Source organism: Crocodylus porosus, unplaced genomic scaffold, assembly GCF_001723895.1.
Source record: "Crocodylus porosus isolate Cpor-Errol unplaced genomic scaffold, CroPor_comp1, whole genome shotgun sequence".
NCBI lineage: Eukaryota > Metazoa > Chordata > Crocodylia > Crocodylidae > Crocodylus > Crocodylus porosus.
In genome coordinates this window covers 98,892,322-98,907,702 of record NW_017728886.1, presented here as the reverse complement: position 1 = coordinate 98,907,702, position 15,381 = coordinate 98,892,322, and the positions used below count along the sequence as shown (strand labels likewise).

At 41.0% G+C, this 15,381-nt stretch overlaps 1 protein-coding gene across 1 annotated transcript in view; it reads left to right on the top strand.

The window, feature by feature from the left end:
• Positions 1-576: 576 nt before the first annotated feature.
• ICE1 (interactor of little elongation complex ELL subunit 1) overlaps positions 577-15,381 on the top strand; it is a 54,042-nt gene continuing 39,237 nt past the window's right edge. The window contains exons 1-9 of the mRNA XM_019536025.1: positions 577-692; positions 1,548-1,582; positions 2,110-2,128; positions 4,270-4,381; positions 7,541-7,617; positions 10,364-10,401; positions 12,130-12,212; positions 12,507-12,546; positions 12,632-12,691. Of these exons, the coding sequence (XP_019391570.1) occupies positions 577-692; positions 1,548-1,582; positions 2,110-2,128; positions 4,270-4,381; positions 7,541-7,617; positions 10,364-10,401; positions 12,130-12,212; positions 12,507-12,546; positions 12,632-12,691 (580 nt within the window). The remainder of the gene's footprint in view (positions 693-1,547; positions 1,583-2,109; positions 2,129-4,269; positions 4,382-7,540; positions 7,618-10,363; positions 10,402-12,129; positions 12,213-12,506; positions 12,547-12,631; positions 12,692-15,381) is intronic.

Here is a 15,381-nt window from a genome sequence, read left to right as displayed (position 1 = left end):
TAGGACAGTGGTGCCACTGCTGTCCCACTGCCAAATTTCCAGACCTGTGTGGAGCCCCACATGCCAGAGTTTTAGCCACCTATGTGTTAGATTAATCAACATGAGTATTACTAGTTAATATAACATCCTTGATTAGCGCACATACAGTAGACCCCTGATATACTTGATTATTGCGTTCTGGGGGAATTTTGTGTAAGTCGAATTCACGAGTCGAGACAAGTTTCCCCATAGGAAATAATAGAATAGTGAGGGGTTGCATACCATAGACATACCTCAGTCATAGGTTTTTTTCCCTTTTTCTCAGTGGAATCGCCTTTAGGAGGCGAGTCTAGCTTCTCGCCTATGCATCTTGAGATGTTGCTACCACAGTGGTGGCAAAGCTCTGCTTGATTCTGCCTGCAAATCTTGTGAGGTGTTTGTGTATATATGCGAGTCTCACAAGTATTCGCGTATATATGTGAATGACATGCATCCTGAGGGGCGTTTTCCAGTCCGGACCCTAATAAAAAAATCACATAAACACAAGACACGTGTAAGTCAGAATCGTATTAATCGGGGCTCTACTATATACTGTATATGAATTCTTTTGGGAATGGAGCTGCTCTACTACTTTCTTTTCTTTCTTCTTTACAGAATTTAAATGAGTATGTAGCTGCATTAATTGCACTGAAGCAAAAAATATTTGACACAGAGTAAGTATAAATGCTGTATTTTGTGCAAATATGCTTTTACCATTCTTAAGTTTAGTAGTTTTCTTTAGGGGAGATAGCACAACAAAGCTGTTTTACCATAAATTCTTTATTCCCCTCATGGATGTTGGTTTTCAAGGGTTTGTTACTTCCTCAGAGAGAAGCTCAAGATGAGACTGTAAAGATTGTTGTGAGCACAGAAATGGAACGTCCATGATGCGTAGAGAGACATCATGCTATGTGTTCACATCGTTTCAGCCCTTCTTATTTGTTTAGCTTTCAACCTTGTGATAAATATTGCAAAAATGTTTCTAGTGTGTGCAGGAGTGGGTAAAAAGGAACATACAGGAAGCAAAGGAAATGTTAGCTTTGCTGTTAAATGATAGCAGGAAATGTCTTTGGAACTAGAGCCTGAGAGTTATGATTTGAAGTTTAAGCCTGTTTCTTCCGGATACTGATCCATTTTACTAGCTTTTTAATTTAAATATGGTGTGCAGGAGTGAGTGTGCTTCATTAGCACTGTCTGGAGACAGTTTAATAACAGCAGTAAATGCTGCTGTGTAATACAAAGCTGATAACTTATTTAAAATGAAATTTACTGATTGCACAGCTTTCAAGTATGTTTCAGATTAACTTGGTTTCTTCAAAATGTCAAATATTAAAACTTGAGTTTGCATCATTGTTTAATGTAACAGAGATATTGTTTACATTTTCAAGTTGTAAATCAAATATCAGCTCTAAAACTGTGTGTGTGTTACAGTGATATGGAAACTTAATCTTTGATTGTCCAAGTCAGACAGAAAAAATGAATAGAAATATCACCCATATCAGCAGTTTGTATTCTCTGCTTTCTTACAGTCGCCTGCTGACGGACTATCAACAGAAGTGTAATGATATCCTTTTTCATTTTAATGTTTTGTGGTATTGGGAATGTTTCATTTCATGAATGGGGCTTTAGTTATTTCTGAAGTTAAAAATTAAGATGAGAAGCTAATTTGTCCCGAAATATTGAATGTAATGTATAGATCCCGGGAGGGCTGGGGCAGGTATTCAGAATTGGACATTTATTTCCACTGTAACCTGAATGCTTTTTTTTTTATAGTGAAGCCAGAGGAAAGAATTATTGGATCAGGATGTGGTCTAGGGGAATTTTACACTGGTTGTAAATGATGCATGGCAGTGTTTTTATGTTGTGTTTTTTCAGTTTATTCACTCTATTCATGTACTTGCAACCTTTCTGCTGTACTGCTACACATTGTTTTTACTCCTGCAAAGGATCATCATGGAAGGAGGCATTAATTTTATTTTGTCATCCAAGCTGCTGATTGGATTCTTGCATAGCTTTTTCTTTCCATTCTTAACACTTATGAAATTATCACAGGAAACTGTAACTACAATTTCTTCCTTAACAAGACACCACAGCTTCAGTTTGCTGAAAGGTAAGAACAAAATTCAAGTTTAAGGCAGACTGTTTGAATCTCAGCTTTGATTGGCAATTATTCTAGTGAAGGAAGAGGGATGTTTGACACAAATAGTTGTGTGGCTGGCAGTGCTGTTGTGCTAAATTCCCTGTGGGGACACATCGTAGCAACAGCAGTGTCATGTAGCTTCCTAGTGACCCACATTTTTTTTTGCTGTGGTCCTACTCCTTGGCATGTGCCCTAAAGCAAGGGTCAGCTACCTTTTTGTGCCTCAGGCTAGAGCTTGTAACCCAGAACCCTGCTGTGGCCTGAAAATCACCACCCCCCGGAGAGCCCAGGCTACTTGTGCTTTCCCTAGCTACAGTTAACTGGCCCTTCTGGAGCAAGGATAGCACTGGTAAGGGAGGCTATACAGGGGATAGGCGGCTCAATGCAGCTGTATGCTGGCTGGGGTTGTACCTTCCTGTACCTTCCTAAGAGCCAGAGCAGGCAGTGGGTCAGCCAGCAAGTGTGCACCGGGGAATAAAGAGGTCATATGACTGCAGGGGGGCCCTGGGATTGGAGGAGGGAGCTGAGCAACCTCTATTTTAGTTCAGGCCCTTAGGGCTGAGGCAGCAGTCTGCTGCTGGCAGCTGGAAGAACAACACCCAGCTGAGCTTCTGCTCATGGAACAGCCTTCATGGTAAGGGCAGGAGCTGTGATGATGGTAGGAGGCTCCTGGTCCTGGGTATGACTGAGAACTGCATGCTTCTGGGGAAGATGGCCTGGTGGGATTGCCTGTGGTAGAGGAGTTTCCCAGAAATGCCAGGCCAGTTGCCTCCCCAGTGAACGACAGGTAGGGGTGCCTTATAACTCCAGCCTCCACAACTTAGTGGGTAGTAGAGCAGGGAGTGGGGCCAGGCATGTCTTCGGACACCTGAGCCCGTGGAGGTAACAGGTGATGGGGCCAGAAATACCTAGGGAGAGCCTGATTCTTGTGGGGTGCAAGGTCCCAGCATGGGGGCTGAGTGTTGGCCCCAGTGAGGGGGCATCGCAAGAGGATGGGCCACGTAGAGTAGGGCCTCAAGAGAGGCCTGAAGGGCTATGCAGTAGTGGGTGTACAGTAGGGTTGCTAGGGATGACGTGAAGGGCTGTACTAGAGTAGTTTAGGGTGTGAGCCCTGGTGAAGGGGAGTAAATTGTTACCCAGTGAGAGGGCGAAGAAGGAGCCCTGGCGAGGGGAGTGATAGTGGGTAACTTAGAGCACAGTGTGGTGGCACAGTGATGGCAAGGTCCAGGGGGGAGTGAGAGTCCTGTGTGAGACTGTGGAGCATGGGTCGTGGTGTGAGATACTGTGCAATATGGATGCCATCTGCGAGGCATGGGACACAGTATAGGGAAGGTTGGAGCCAAATGTAATGCCCTAGGCATTGAGGCATTAAAAAGGGCAGCCTTCCGCATATTACATCAAGTTTATTTAACAACAAGTCATGACAAGAGAGACAGGACAGACTGCCTTAGACAGAGGGGCGGGCTGGTATGGTGACCAGCTATGAGTAGTCCTCTTTGTCACACTTCCCCAGGTTATATCTAACCTCTTCATGGGCTGGATCAGGCCCATAGGCCACAGGTTTCTCAACTCTTGTCGTAGAGCATGTCTGTCTTTGTTCTTGGGCATGGGGCATGCTTATAGCCTTCTCCAGTATCATGTACTGGCAGAAACCTTCTTAGTTCTGGTACAGAACTTTTGTGCTATGTGAAAAGTCCCCAGGGGGCTTTAGACAGCATGCAGATCTTACCTCTTGTATGGGTTCAAAATGAAGGTTGGATGACTCACATTTTTAATCAGTGAAGAAGGCAGAATTACACTTCTTTGTGTAATCTGTGTGCCAGAATGTGCCTCTAGGTATTTGGCTCTCCTCTCAGGTCTCTTTTTTAAATCAATCCCTATGCGTAAGTGCACTTGGCTTAAAATGTGTAACAAACATACTTGTTTTTTTTACACATTTTAGGCCAAGTTCACTTATGCAGCGCACACTTTTAAATGCTTAAAGCATCTTGAATCTTGTATGGGAAACAACAAAATAGTTGCTTTTTTGCCATAATCAGCAGAAGTACTGCACTAAATTTGGATTTTTCATCTTTTGGTTATCTCTTCATTCTCTTAACTGTCTGTTGCAGAGAGAACAGCACTCTCCGTAACCAAGTAGAACAGATGCTGCAAAAAATCTCACCTCTAGAGAAATGCCAAGAAGAGCTGGGGTCTTTGAAAGCAGAACTGGAAGAGAAAAAGGTAGTCTTGTGAGGAGCATGAGGCTGATTTAAATGCTGCTTGTGAAATGCACGTGCATGTATAGTTTTAATGCATGCAGTTACGGTAGAGGCCATTTTTTGGTCAGTGTTTTGTTTTTGTTTTTTAGTCCAAATCCCTTTTCTTCATTTGTAACTAAGCAATATCTTGGGGTGAGCTCAGGCCTTCCTCCAACTCCTTAGCAGCTGTGAGTCCCAGATCTTCAAATTTTGTCACCCTGGTTCTACAGATAGCCTATAGTAATTCACATTACTTGCAGAATAAAATGTTACTCATTGCAAGTAAAATGGCAGAATCAGGCCCATACTGTTAGAATAGCTTTCTTAGAACAGGAGTTAGATGTTTGAGAGTTGTTACTACTTGGGAATATTTAGAATGTTCTCTTGTATATGAGATTTAACTTTACCTAAGTGAAACTACGCTCAATGTCCCAAACGTCACGGTTAAATGTAGAGGCACTAGCATGTGTAGTTTTGATAATGTATATGTCCTGCATGGGTTCTACTTGAGCCTGTGTTTTTATTTTTCATACAGCAGTATTGGGCTAGATCATTACTTGTCCAGGAGAAAAACCAAGATGCTGCCTAGGTCTGGCGATTTAGTGCTGAGTTGGGTGGGGGGGTCACTCAATGGTCTTAGCCCTGTGTTCTTAAACTTGCCATGGTAATTCTTAAAAGGGGTGTTTGTATATTCTCACTGGTGAGAATGGCATTCACAGTGCCTGACACACATGCACAACCTTTCAAAGCTGTGTCTAATAGCTTTCCCACATGCATGCCATCATAGTATTGAATGTTAGGCATTTTTTGTGTTTTAGTATAACTTGCTGCCCTAAGTTGGACCCTTGACTTTCCTTGGCTTATATGTCAGAAGCCTGGAAGAAATTTTTCAATATGATTTGTACTTGAAGCTTTTCGAAGTTGGGTGGGAGCTGGTAGATTGTTGCATTGAAATCTCAGTGTTGATGGTTCTGCTTAGGGAAGATATATTGCAGGACTTCAGTGAAATGTTTGTATTGAGAGGTGTTGGTTGTGTAGCTATGCTAGTCTAAGGACACAGGCAGATAAGGTTCTCTGGGTAAATCTGCTATCTTTTATTAGACTAACTAAAATAGTTGGAAAAATTATTTGCAACCTTTCAGGTACAAACAAATACCACCAAATTTGCACTGGGGAGAACAATTGCGATCGTCACCACAACAAATTTCAAAAGGGCTTTTACTCAGCAAGGACGCTTCTCCAGAGAGAGAGATTGCACGTTTGAAAGAGTCACCCGGATACCATGTGAAGAATTGCTGCATTACAATAAGAAAATCCCCATGAATTGTGCACCATTAGTTATGACATACCATCCCTCCCTGGAACCTGTACAGGAAATTGTCAAACAATTGCAACCCATACTAGAAGAAGACCCAGTTCTTACACACATCTTCCCAGAACCACCCATCCAAGGCTTTAAATAAGCACAAACCTTGCCAGCCTCATCACCAGAATCGAACTTCCTACGGTCCAAAATGCACCAAATGGATACAGACCACACCATGACAAAAATGTTAAACCTACCAAAATCTCCACCACTTCCACAATAAGTACACCCCACAACAGAATCATCACCATTCCTGGATCTTACACCTATACCTCCAGAAATGTAATACATCTCATCCAGTGCACTAAAAGCTCTGATGGAAAATATGTAGAAGAAACCGAACAACAACTGTGTGCCAGAATGAATGCACACCAAAAAACTATCAAGGACAGAAATACCCAATTACCTCTGGGTGCACATTTCTCACAAGATAACCACTTGCTCTTCAATCCCTCAGTTGAATCCTCAAGGGAATTTTACAAAATATCTTTCACAGATAAGCCTATGAACTTCACTTCATCAACCTACTGGATACAAAAAATCGTGGTCTAAATACAGACTTAGGATTTATGGCACATTATAACCTGCCCACCATCTGATACCCCAGGTTACTTCTCTCCAATTTACCAGCTACATTTTATCATCAGGTCACCATTTCCCTTTATTCCCCCAACCTGATTCTCACCCGTTATCTCTTACCCCCTCTGAACCTCACTTCTTGGCATTGTATTTTCACTGACCTGCATTCTTGCGTACTGGTTTCTATCCCACCTAAGATGAGCACAAAACAACTGCAGATGCTGCTCCCTCTGCCTGAATAAGGGTGTTTGTACCTGAAAGTTTGCAAAGAAGAATTTTTCCAACTATTTTAGTTGGTCTAATAAAAGATATCAGGTTTACTCAAAGAAACTTGTCTGCCTATGTTTGTATTGATTCATTTTCCCATGGTACTCTTAGCTATCAAAGCTTTTCACCTTTTCTAAGTAATTAAAATGTCCTAGTGTTAGAAGTTGCTGACTAACCCAATTTCAAAATTTAAATGATTCGCATTATTTCCCTGATTTTCCCTGTGTGCTGGGTACTAGATAGAGGTTCCAGATCCTTTACATTTCAGCTCTTGCCTTCTTGGCATGTTGAACTCTCAGGTGCCTTTGCCTCGAGGAAGGCATGATATGGCTAAAGTTGAGAAGCTTTGCTTCTCAGCAGTTTTAATGCTACTATTTGCTACTTTATTTTTAATTTATTTTCCTCACAATTTCTGTAGAAACATCTATGAAACTTTTACTCTCCAAGTGTGGGGAGTTTACTAGATTTATTAACTACTACCTTTGAAGAAAATGAGGCTACTTCTCATTCTTGGTTTCTTTCTGCACTGAAGCAAATCTATCTTTTATATGGTTCTTTAGTCAGTACTTCAGGGATCTAGTACTTTACTGATTTAACATTAGTTCCTTTTCTGGCAAAAAATTAACAGAAGGTCCTAAGGGTTGTACCACCTGAAACAGTTTTATTCTGTATGTTAGTTTTGTATTTCACGCTAATTAAGTACTGACCCAAAGGAAAGCACAGACCCAAAGGAAATATATCTTACATTTTGTACCTGTAGAGAACACAAATAACATACAAGATGGTTTCTTTTCTAGTTTATTTGTTCTGTTCTTGGTAGAATGTATTCTTTGGTAACTCTCCACTTATTCTTACTAGAATACGCAATTTTTTTCCCAGCCAGTTGTTTCCATAGGATATATTCTCAATTGTCATTTTCTTTATTTACAGAGTTCTCTTAAGATTTACCAGGAGAGTCATCTGGAATATATTCGGGTGAAAGAAGAAGTCACCAAAAGTGATGCTGCGTAAGCAAATCTTTTTGTGTCCGCTTGCTCTTGTATATCATGCTTATGGCAATAAGTAAACTACCTGTAAATTGTCTTGTATTTGCTGTATGCTTACATGAACAGAGATTATGTGTACACATGTAATAGCTGGGGCTGGAAACAATGCTGATATTTAAGCAGCACTTCCCTGTTTTCAGTTGCTGATGACAACTTTAGAACATTTCAGCATAGGTGGTTACATTTTGATAAAGTCATCTGAAAAAATGGCAAGCTGACTGACAGTTTCAGTGAAGACAACCACCTGTTTGAGAACAAGGCTGCCCCTCTTTTATAAGAAAGTAAAATGAGGTTTGCTGATAAACTATTACGTTTATGATTGGGAGCAAGGACTTGCATTTTGGCAAGGAGTTTCATTCTGGGGTCAGAGATCTGTTTGCCAACTGTATAAAAATCTACATAGAGTCACAGGTCTCTGGAACTAGTTGTACACAGTAGAAGATGGTTAGAGGTTGGCAGCAATGGTCTTTAAAAGTGGAATCTTCTTTGGGCATGTGTAGCAGCTGAGCAGGCTTTTCCTGCCATTCGTATCTGTAGACAGCTAGCATTGAGCCTAACATGGAGCACAGCAGCTGTAGCAAAGAATATAGAACCTAGGCGCAAGTCCTGTGATCATAGCATCACAAAAAATTAAGGTTGGAAGAGACTTTGGGAGGTCATTTAGTTTGCCCCTTCTCAAAGCAGGACCATCCCCAACTGTATTATTCTATATTATCCCGGCCAAGCATGTCTAGCCAGGTCTTTAGAAACCTCCAAGGATGGAGATTCCACAATTTTTCTAGGTAAGTTGTGAGAGTTTTTCCTAGCGTCTAACAAATTTCCCTTGATGCAGCTTCAGAGCATTGCTCCTTGTTCTGTCATTTGCCACCACTGAGAACAGTCTAGCTCCATCCTCTTCCTTTTAGGTAGCTGATGAGTGCTATCTAGTTCCACATCAGTCTTCTCTTCTTCAGACCAAATAAGCCCAGTTCCTTGAGCTTCTCCTTATGAGTCACGTTTTCAAACCCTCTATTTTTGTTGCCCTTTGCTGGACTTTCTCCAATTTGTCTACATCCTTTCTGTAGTGGGGGCCCCATAACTGGACACAGTACTGTAGTTGTGGCCTCACCAGTGCTGAAGAGAGAGGACTGATCACTTCCCCCAGTCTGCCAGCAACAATTCTACTAATGCAGCCCAGTATGCCGTTAGCCTTCTTTGCAGCAAGAGCACACTGTTGGCTTATATTCAGCTTATTGTAACCCGCAGGTCCTTTTCTGCAGAGCTGTTGCCTAGCCAATTGGTCCTTAGCCTGTACTTATGCATGGGATTGTTGCATCTTAAGTGCAGGACTTTGCATTTGTCTTTACTGAACCTCATAAGATATTTTTTTTTGAGTCAATCCTCCAATTTATCAAGATCTCTTTGAATCCTAGCCCTGTTGTCCAGCATATTTACTACCTCCTCACTCCCCTCTCCCAGCTTGGTGTCATCTGCAGACATGCTGAGTGTGCACTCCATCCCATCTTTAGGTCATTGATGAAGATGTGGTCACTAGGTCATTACATAAAATGAACAGCACTTCCTTCCTTTCCAACCCTGTTTTCATAGAATCATAGGGCTGGAAGTTTCATGGAAGTTAGGGCTGGAAGAGACTTCAGGAGATTATGTAGTCCAACCCCCTGCCAGAGGCAGGATCATCCAAACAATCATGAGTAAATCCTTCTAATTTATTACTATGACTACACAGGTAACCCTGTCACACAGCCATAAAGCGTAGCATCCTGTGTCAGCAAGTAAAAGCAGAGGATCAACAGTGACCAATTTCTTGCTGCTGCAAGGGTTATTAAAATATGCTTGAGAGATGCATGGAAACTGACAAATCCCCCCTACCCCACCGTACTATCAAAGAAGACAAAAACCTATGCAGCCTGTACCAGTCTGATTGTGGATAAAATTCGTTCCTGACCCCAAATATGATGATTAGTCTGTCCTTGAGTGGAAGGGCAAGACCCTGTAACTAGGTACCTTCAAGTTTAAGTCCCAGCAGGAGCATTGGTACATCCCAGTCAAAATCCCCAACCTCATTGCTGCCAATGTCCAGTGCTGCTGAGAGAGGTGAAAAAGCCCTCCTGACACTTGTAGCAACAGGAGAGGAAAAAAAAATCCTTGTCTGCCCCATGTGGCAACCAGAGAAGTCCAGAAGCATGGGAAATACCCTGAGCATAGCATAGATATAGATACTCCTAGGTCATCTCTGACCAGTGCTTAGCCAACCTCTTCTTGAACACCAACAATGATGGAGATTCCACAGCTTTCCCAGACAGTCTGTGCCTTTGTCTTACATTCTTCTAACAGTGAAGATTTTTTTTCCAGACATCTAATTTAAACCTGCTTTGCTGCGACTTCAAGCCATGGGTCTGTGTCCTGCTGTCTGCAGCAAGAGAGAAAAGATGTTTGCCCTCATCTTTATTGCAGCTCTTCAGCCCTTTCAAATGTGTTGTAAATTGCACTCCCGGAGATAGGCATCCCAGAAGCCAAAACTTTGGGTCAGTTACTCAGGTTCTAGGTTTTGGAGTGCTGAGAGTACTTCCTATGCTAAAAAATGTTGGATTTACTTATACCATAGCTAGTATAAGTGTATATATAGCTAGTGTATGTGCAGTGTTCCTAGAGATGAATGTGTAATAAAAATTTAAGTTGTAATATTATACTTCTTTTATATGAACAGGAAGAAGAAACTGGAAGCCAAAGTGAAGAAACTTGAAGGTAATTGTAAGTCAGGATAAAAGTGATAATGGCAATACCTTGTTTAGTCTTTCAGTGTATTTGTAATTATCTAATTAAGTAATTGTGTTAAGTGGAAATTAAGGAGTTCTGATCACATGTAAGCAAGGATAGAATTATGGGACCGTTGAGGATAAGAAATTTAGTTTGTGCCAGAATTATGAGCAAAATGATTTGGAAGAATGGGGACTGTGACTGGGGAACAGATTTAGAGATTTTTTTCAGGAGTGCTGTTAAAGGTATTATGTTTTTGAACAATAGGTGGGATATATTGTTGGTATTGAAGACCTAAAGAAGAGGAGGTGATGTTGTCAAGCAGATCTGTGGGGAGCCCTGTGGGCCAGATTACATGGTGCCAGAGGCCAGATCTCACCCATGGGCTGGGGAGTTTAGCACCTGGTCAGTGAAAGGAAAAAAGGAGAAATTTTAGCACTGTTAGGCAGAAAATGCCAACACAATTTCACTAGGGTCTGAGTGAGGAGAGATGTGAAGAAGAAGGAGTTGGATATGAAGTTCCATGTGTAGGTCTGGTAGCCCTGGAATATATTGATGTTACTTGTGATGGTGAATGAAAGTACAAGAGAATTTGGAAAGAAAGGTTATGGGCCAGCTTTTGGTCACTGAGTTTAAGATAAACAGGTGTCGAAAGCCAGAGTGTCTGAAAATTGATAAATTTGAGAATGAAGCGTAGTAGTCTACTCCAAAGTAGTTGGATCATTTCCTGGGAGTCTCTGGGGACTTCTCTAAACTCTCTACCCATCTCCACTGCTACTGCTGTCATTGTCCCAGCTGAGCCCAGCCGCTTATAGCGTGGCTGGATCAAACAGGAGTGGCTTTGAAGATTTCCCCCACCCCAGGACAGTGGAGAAAACAGTAGCAGCAGGTGAGAAAGAAGAAGAGGGAAGGGGATGTGCCTCTAGATACAAAGGGGAAGCGGGAGTTTGTTACTTGCTTTTAGGACTTAAATTTTTTTTTTAAAAAGACCTCAGAGACTTCAAGTGTGGTCTGCTCGCACCCTCATAGCACGGGTAGTTGCCCCTGCATCCCTCTTTTTGCTAAATTGTTCATCCACGTCTGTATGCTTTTCTGTGTCAGTGTCAAAACAGCATAGTAAAATCCCTGATATCTGACACGAGTGGGGAATGGGGGGTGCCGGTAACGTAAAAATGCCGGTTACCTGAGGGCACAGGGTTTCCAGCCGGATGCGGTGGCGGGGGTTGTGGCGGCCACACGGTGGGTGGGGTGTGGCGGTGGCTGCATGTGGAGTGGTGGCAGCAGCGGTGGCCATGTGTGAGCTTTCCTCCCCACCCTGCATCTGGCCTGAAAACTGGTTACTAGAGTGTGCAGGTTAGTAAAATCCTGGATAACGGGATAATCCTGTATAACCAAATCTGCATCAGCCTTACTGGGGGTAGCTTCCTAGCTAATAAATTAAGACTGATTCATGTTGTGATGCTTTGATATTCTCTTGTTGATACAGTACTGTAATAGGAAATGGTAAATTATAACCCTAATCCAAGTAAAATACTTCAGAAAGTATTTCACTGACTAGTGATGAATCCTGCATAAACTTCCAAAGTTTAACAGATCATTAATATAGGGCAGTTCCATAGATTTGTGTTCTATATTTGTAATGGCTGGAGTTAGGTATTTTTGTACTTTGACATGCAAATTACTGATCTCATGTTCTTGCTTTTCTCCTGAATGAAGAGGCTGCAACAAAGCATACACAAGACTTCAAACAGCTGAAAAATGAAAAGAAAATGCTTGAAAAGGAGCTAAAGAAAGCACAGGTAATATTTAGTGACTTTAGGAAAAACATTTTGTAATATTTTAAAAGAAGTAGATTAAATAGTTGTGGACTTCATGAATATCTCAACTTCTACAAATGGGCTAGTGTAATGTATTGCTTTAAAGTATCAGCTCATCAGATCCAGTGTGTTAGTGGCTCTTTTTTAGCAGATTCTACACAGCATTTATAAAGTTTAGCCTATTTTAGGTGTTGACCACTGTGTTTCAATGCGAACATTATAAAATATATTTGCACTATGAAGTAACTTAACAGTGTTAAATGGTTATATTAACAGGAAAAACTTGATGGCCTTCCCAAACAGAAGTGCAAAAAGGGTGAGTAGCCAGTTGTTGTTTGCTTTCAGATTTGTAGTTGTGTTTTAAACTGTATGCTATCATTTATCTTTTTCTTTCTTTTCAGTGTTGAAGCACGCAGAGACCCAGAGTTCAAGAGATGATATGGTAGCAAGCATTGATAAAGGTATATTTCAACTTGCCTGTGGAGAGAACTAGTAGTTAGAAATTTTATTGAATATCTGCAGGAATGTGTTTTGCACTTTTAATGGTAGAGATGAGTGGTAATGGAATTGTAATGAATGCTACAAGAAAAAACTTAAGTTGGTTTTAAGAATGAAGAACAGTATATTTAGGAAGGAGTACAAGCCAGTCATGTTAATATACTGTTGATTGTTTCCATTAAGAGTATAGAAAGATATAACATTTAAATCTATAGCTAAGTATAATGATATAAGCTGTTAGGATGGTACTGTTATGTCCACATGATTCTGCAGTGATGCAAGTGTAGCAAATCTGATGCAATTTGCCATTGAGGGTGAAAGTGTGGGCAGTTTAGCTAACCTGCCTTTGCTTTAGGATTGTGTAGACCAGCTAGATCTTAAAAGCTGTTGTGCTTCCTGAGTGGGAGCTCTCTCCTCTGCTTTCAAGAGGTTAACAGGTATGTTTGTCTGTATCCTATAAAATCTCTAAGGATGTTTTAAGATGCAGTCATTTTTAAAAGTTTGTTCCTTTTTGTGCAATCCCAGTTTGCAATTACCAAATGCCCAGAATGAAAATGTTTCTGAAAAATAAAAGCTTCCCCATCATTTTGTACTTTGTATCCAAAGCCCAGGGTTGAAATCTTGATAAGACATGTTAAACTAACGTTATGAGATACGAATTAAAGCTCTATCATAAAAAACATTGGCTATTTTTGCCCAACCACTGAGTTTGCTGAGGGATGGCAAACTCAGAAAGGTTGGTTGAAAAGAAGGGAAATGGGAAGGATTACTTTTGTCATACTGAATTATTTCTGTTGAACGCTGCAAAAAGCCAGAACGTCTGCTTGAATATTCAGGACTTGTCATTTGTTCCTGAATAATCCCCGAATGGGAAATAGCTAAGCAAGTAAAACAAGCAGCTTGCTGTGACTGTGTCTGTAACCTCCTTCCAGCATGCACCTTCGTTTTAATAACAGAGGGAGGGACCCTTTATTTTCAGTGAGGGGTGCCTAATTTGCTGCACTTTAGCTGACGGTTACCATATTCCTTCAAACAAAAAATGTCCTTGGATTAAACTTTCAAATGAAGAAAGTAAAACATCCAATAAAAGCATATTACATGGATAGAACTTTTATGGTGCATTTTTTAGGAGAAATCTTTCATTTTAAAGTATGCCTTAAATTTGAAGGGATACAGAATCCCTTTTTGTTAGAGTGGATGTGAAAAACTTTGAATGCATTCTGCAGGGGAGAAAAGCTGTATTTTTTTTCTAATCAGCTCCACTGGCTTGTAGAGTTTTTTACATAAATTAGCTTCAAAAATATTTTTGTCCTTCAAGGGAAAGTTGACATCAGTCAGAGGTCAGGAAAACAGATCTTACGATGGTAGGCTGAGAGACATGGGACTCTTTAGCCTGGAAAAGCGTAGGCTCAGGGGTGATCCGAGCCCCCAAGGTCTGGAACAGTCTGCCAGCAGAGGTGGTTCAAGCACCTACATTGAACACCTTCAAGAGTAAATTGGATGCTTATTTTGCTAGGATCCTATAACCCCAGCTGACTTCCTGCCCTTTGGGCAGGGGGCTGGACTCGATGATCTCCTGAGGTCCCTTCCAGCCCTGATGTCTATGAAAAAAAAAATCTATGAAATCGTTTGCTTGTTTATTAAAACATACTCCATTCGCACCCCCAAGCATCCTTTCATTTTAATTCAGAAGAGTAGAAAGATGTAACGAAGAACTGTGGCATAAAAATACTTTTGATATGAGGAGCTGCTGAATGTGTGAAGAAAAGATCATAGGCTCCTTATTCTTTACATTATAGAAGAGCTAAGGGATAATCAGTGAAATTGAAAGGAAGCAGATTAAATGAAATACTTCATGTGACATACAGCTGTGTTAAAGAGCTTGTTGTCAGGAGAGGTAATTGAGATTTAAGAATTTAATAGGATTTCAAAAAGGCACTGGATATTTAGATGTGTAAGAAATTACCCAGGGTTTTCATTAATAATGATCAAAAGGAAGTTGGTAAAAAAAAAAAAAATACAAAGCTTGTGTTTTAAGCCATAAACCAACCTCTGAGGGTATTAAGAAAAGTACCTGATTAGCAATTTATTTTATAATATTCCATTTAAGAGATTATTACATGTTCCTTTAAGCAGCTGTTATTCCAGACCATACCAGAGTAGGTAGACCACTAGTTTGACCTTATGCAGCATGCACATGTTACTAGACTTGTTGCCAAAGAGTTCAAGGAATATACTTGGGGATCCCAGAAGCCTGTACTAGAGTTATTAATCTACTGCAGCTTGTATTAGTCCATCCCTGTTTCTATAACCTGAGCTTGCTAAATTAAAACTATCCCATGTCTATTGCTATTCTCTTTCTTTATAGACTTACCTGGTCCAGTAGTGAACTGTTCAGTTTTTTGGTTTTCAAATTGTTGCTTTCACTTATTTGCATTAGTGGTTTTAATTATCCTTCTATTTCAGTGGTGCTCACATTTTTGTCCCCATGTGTCGGAATAAGGGGTGGGCAAAATGCAGTCCACAGGCTGGGTCCAGGCCACTCCATCTGGCCCACAGGGCCTCTGAAAATGTAGGAAATTAATATTTATCTGCTCCTGGCTGCCTGTCAAAGATGACAGGAGCCAGGGGCAGTAGGACCCAGGGGGAGCAG